The 4,770-nt window shown below is 36.6% G+C and overlaps 1 protein-coding gene across 4 annotated transcripts in view; it reads right to left on the bottom strand.

The window, feature by feature from the left end:
* LOC110464206 (caskin-1-like) overlaps positions 1-4,770 on the bottom strand; it is a 61,307-nt gene that overhangs the window by 35,815 nt on the left and 20,722 nt on the right. The window contains exon 1 of one of the 4 annotated variants that reach the window (XM_021519304.1): positions 1,348-1,689. The exons of the other annotated variants lie outside the window; for them this stretch is intronic. Within the exon in view, the coding sequence (XP_021374979.1) occupies positions 1,348-1,350 (3 nt within the window). The 5' untranslated portion in view covers positions 1,351-1,689. Of the gene's footprint in view, positions 1-1,347; positions 1,690-4,770 lie in introns of those variants that run through there. 4 annotated transcript variants of the gene reach the window in all.

Genomic DNA, 4,770 nt, shown 5'->3' with positions numbered 1-4,770 from the left:
CCCCTCCCCCTACCAACCAGTTCCTCTTCTATCAGGAAGTGTCCCCTCCCCCTACCAACCAGTTCCTCTTCTATCAGGAAGTGTCCCCTCCCCCTACCAACCAGTTCCTCTTCTACCAGGAAGTGTCCCCTCCCCCTACCAACCAGTTCCTCTTCTATCAGAAAGTACCCCTCCCCCTACCAACCAGTTCCTCTTCTACCAGGAAGTGTCCCCTCCCCCTACCAACCAGTTCCTCTTCTATCAGGAAGTGTCACCTCCCCCTACCAACCAGTTCCTCTTCTATCAGAAAGTGCCCCCTGCCCCATTTCCATCCCACTAGACTTGTTCCTAGTTAACCATTATTTGGCAGACTTGACAACCGACATTTACAGAGAGTAGAAGTCAAAACCTAATGCTTCGGAGCAGAATCGCTGATAATGCAGAGTTGACAAATGTCATTGATTGTGCGGATTCAAACATCTTCTGACGTTCCTTAAGAAAATTATGGGGTGCTTTAACATGCAATATCCTGAAATACATTTTCCTTCCAAGTAATGGTGGGGTAGAGGCACTTTACCAGCCGAAAACGTAAGTCAATGAAATCACTGTCACAAAATGTAGGAAGAGGTAATGAGTTGTCAGAGTAAATTACTGATTTACTTCAGAAAACCCAACATCCATTTGTAATGGTATTATCTTCTTGCAGGCAAAGTCAGTATTTGTACCAGCATTTATCACCAACCATTGTCCTGTGTCAACATTCTTCATACACCATAGTTCTGTCAACATTCATCATACACCATTGTTCTGTCAACATTCATCATACACCATTGTGCTGTCAAAATTCACATTCATTATAAACTATTTTTATATCAACCTTTTTTCATAAACCATTGTGCTGCATCAGTATTTACAAATCATTGTGTTGTGTCAACATTTATCATACATTATTGTACACTTTCAACATGATAAACCATTGTGCTGCATCAGTATTTACAAATCATTTTGTTGTGTCAACATTTATCCTTAACCTTTGTTTCACCGTGTACCATTACTGTTATGAATCATCAACATCACTTCACCTATTCAAAGTGCAGATTTGTAACTTTTAAATGTCAGCAATGTCAACATTTCATAATTGGATTTGAAATACAATATATTCAAGAATATATATCACCTTCTTCTGGAGTAATTGAAAGCATGTATCCATCAACTACTACATATTTACGATCTCACATCAGGGGTATATACATGAACACACATTCCATCATACATTCTCACATTGTATCTGTACTTGACTGAATTCCGCTACACAGACCTAGTTCTGGCCACCATCTTAAAACCTGATCAACCATTTCTCACACTTACCATCTTGTAAATAACACAGGAATTTAACAAAATAAATATCCCGAAATCCCTTCTACATTGATGATGGGACGGTCATGATTGGATATCCCACACATTCCATGGCTGGATGAATTTCTAAATCACAATTCACAGGCTTACACTACATCGACAAAAACTGAACCTGCCTCAAATAAAAACTGTCCATTGGTATTGGTAAAGTTTCCTTGGCAGTGTATGAACACACCTCTTGAAAAAACTGAAGAACATTTCACCAAATTATAGATGCATCCGGATGATATCTTCATTTGTACGAGGAGCATGTATCAAGTATACACATACACTTCTCCAGCATCAGCTACTACCTTATCTCTCAGCTTCATCATCGGGATTCCCCCCTCCTCCACTACCCCCCTCCCCTTGCCCAAGCTGCTTGCTGATCCCCCTCCTCCTTGACGACAGGTGAAGGATTCAATAGTATGTACTCAAAACACGATACTCATCACACACAGATATACACTATTCATCTCATAGATACAGATTTATAGTTTCGGGGCAAAACTTCTGAGAAGAAACCTGGTAGGGGATGGATGGGAGACTTGGCTGTTTACAACATGTTGATGGTTAGAGTGTTCTGTGTGTATAAATAGGAGACTGTGACTGTAGTATACCATGTTGTAGCCCTTATCAGTGCCCAAGTATCGGGATCTACAGCTAAAGCTTACCAGGACATTGCTAACAGGGCCAATTTTAAAAACAGGCAAGGACCAAAAGGTTCTGAGGTAGTCCTTACCAGCTTCAATATTTATAAAAAGGAAAAAAAAAATTGAAATTGAAAATCAAAAACACATAAAAACGTAACAAAGAATACATTTTTGATTCCAAAACTTGTAAACACTAATAATCGAGAGTATCGAAATCCCATTAAAGGGTCTAAAACATGGCAATTTAGAGAAAATTACTCCCAGAAGTTTTGCCGTGGTTATGATATGAAGCTAACAAGCCTTTTTGGATTTGGGATGAAGAGCTTTGCTGTGGAACTCATCAGCTGTGTGGATAAAGGTGTGTATAGAATATAAGCTATGTTCATCCTATCTCTAAAGCTGTTTTATGAGTTGCCAAACATAATTAAAAGGTCTTCTATTCCTCACAAATATCATGTTGCACTTTTGAGAGCTTACATTCCCAAAACTCACAAAATAATACATCCAAATATATGTAAAACCATATTTTATATCAACTGAACTGCCTATAGAAATAGGTACATATACTAGTTCAATTACCAAAGTCAATGAAAATGTATATGATATTCTGATACTTATTACAAAAGCTGAAGACAGTCAAAGAGGAAAGATCTAACTTACATCTAGAGGCATCTAGTTAGTCTTTCCAAAGCACACTCAACATTGATTGTTCTGTTCTACATTGATGTATCCAAAGCATTCTAAACCTTAAAGAAGGAGCTTCCCTACTAAGCTTTCTTTAGTTAAATCTATGTGTACCCATAAATCCTTGCGACAAAGCTGTGATGGTCCATGTAGAATATCATACTCCAGTCTACATAGCTGTCTAAATGAGCACCTACAGATTCTTCTGAAACAAGTGATGAATCAAAAGTAATACAATATGTTATTTCCAAAGTACAAAAGTCTATACAGCTGTATAAATGTGTACCCGCATTCTAACAACAAAACCATGATAGACCCAGAGGCATTTCTAGACCTAGATAGCTGTATTCACAAGGAATAATATTGTGAGCAATTCAAAGTCCCCAACTGGACAAAACTTCAGTATAAAAATGTATTAAGGACCATAACACTGTTTATTGGGGCACAAAGTCCTATTTCAGTATAAAAACACTCTACTATCCCGAGAGGTACTCATAGAAAACAGAGGGCCATAACTCTGTACTAGATAGACCTAATTTTAGTATGTGACACTCCGCCATCCCAAGAGATATTCACATAAAAAAAAAATCAACTGTTGATGACAAGAGAATATGAGATATGCTGCAGAAAATGTGACACACGTATGTACTAAAGGAAAACAAACCTATAGTCCCATCCTCTAGTACCAGTGGGGGACCAATAAATACTCCCAACATCCATATGTTATAACTGATGGCCTAAAATTTCCTACCTCTACAGAGTACTAGCTCATGTGGACTCAGGTGGCATTTAAGGTAACAATTATTTTATAACTATAGAAAGAAAAAAAAAACCTGTGGATATGAGATAGTCATGAATGAATGTTTTACACAAACCTGCCACAAACCCTTTGTATGGGCACTAACCCCAGTTTCAGGAACATCAGTTTAACTGTATGATAATTAATCAGGAAATATGTTAGAAAATACATACAAAATAGAAATAAAATCCCTCATGATCAGTTTCCCATAGATAGAATGTACAAACTTTCCCATAGAATGTACAAACTTTCCCATAGAATGTACAAACTTTCCCATATGAATGCATCTGTTTGTTTAGAGTTATGAAAATGAATCAAGGAATGCATCAGCTTCCTATAAAATGTATGATTTTTTTTCTTAAACACATTTGCTTTTTCGTAGAAACAAGAGCAAAAAAATAGTCTACACTATTAATCAGTTTCCCATGGAATGTATGAAAATCACCATATGAATACATCAGTTTCCTTAAGGATGGATAAAATCTATCATAAAATAGCAGTTTCTCGACAGAATTCAATGTGAAAAGTACAACAGAAACAGTCATCTGAGTTTCTCAGAGAATGGATTAAAATTACTTCCAAAATACACCATCTCTCACATTAAATGAATCAAAATTACTAAGAAATACAAAATCCCCCCACACATCTCCAGTAATCAACTTAATACCATAAACAGGCACTAGGAAACTACGGCAACGTGGGGATTTAAGTGACAAGATTTAATGTTCACGATAGCGAGTAAAATGCTGACACGACAATTATTACGCTACTAATCTTACTTGTCATAATTTCCTTGAATTTCTCTGAGAATTNAATATCAAATCTATCTAATGGTGATCCACAACCATGAATATCAAATCCATCTAATGGTGATCCACAACCATGAATATCAAATCTATCAAATGGTGATCCACAACCATGAATATCAAATCCATCTAATGGTGATCCACAACCATGAATATCAAATCCATCAAATGGTGATCCACAACCATGAATAACAAATCTATCAAATGGTGATCCACAAGCATGTATATCAAATCTATCTAATGGTGATCCATAACCATGAATATCAAATCTATCAAATGGTGATCTACATCCATGAATATCAAATCCATCTAATGGTGATCCACAACCATGAATATCAAATCTATCTAATGGTGATCCACAACCATGAATATCAAATCTATCTAATGGTGATCCACAATCCTAAATATCAAATCTATCTAATGGTGATCCACAACCATGAATATCAAATCTATC

Source organism: Mizuhopecten yessoensis, unplaced genomic scaffold, assembly GCF_002113885.1.
Source record: "Mizuhopecten yessoensis strain PY_sf001 unplaced genomic scaffold, ASM211388v2 scaffold10971, whole genome shotgun sequence".
Classification (NCBI taxonomy): domain Eukaryota; kingdom Metazoa; phylum Mollusca; class Bivalvia; order Pectinida; family Pectinidae; genus Mizuhopecten; species Mizuhopecten yessoensis.
Note: the sequence above shows the minus strand (reverse complement) of the source record. Positions and strands in the feature narration are given on the sequence as shown.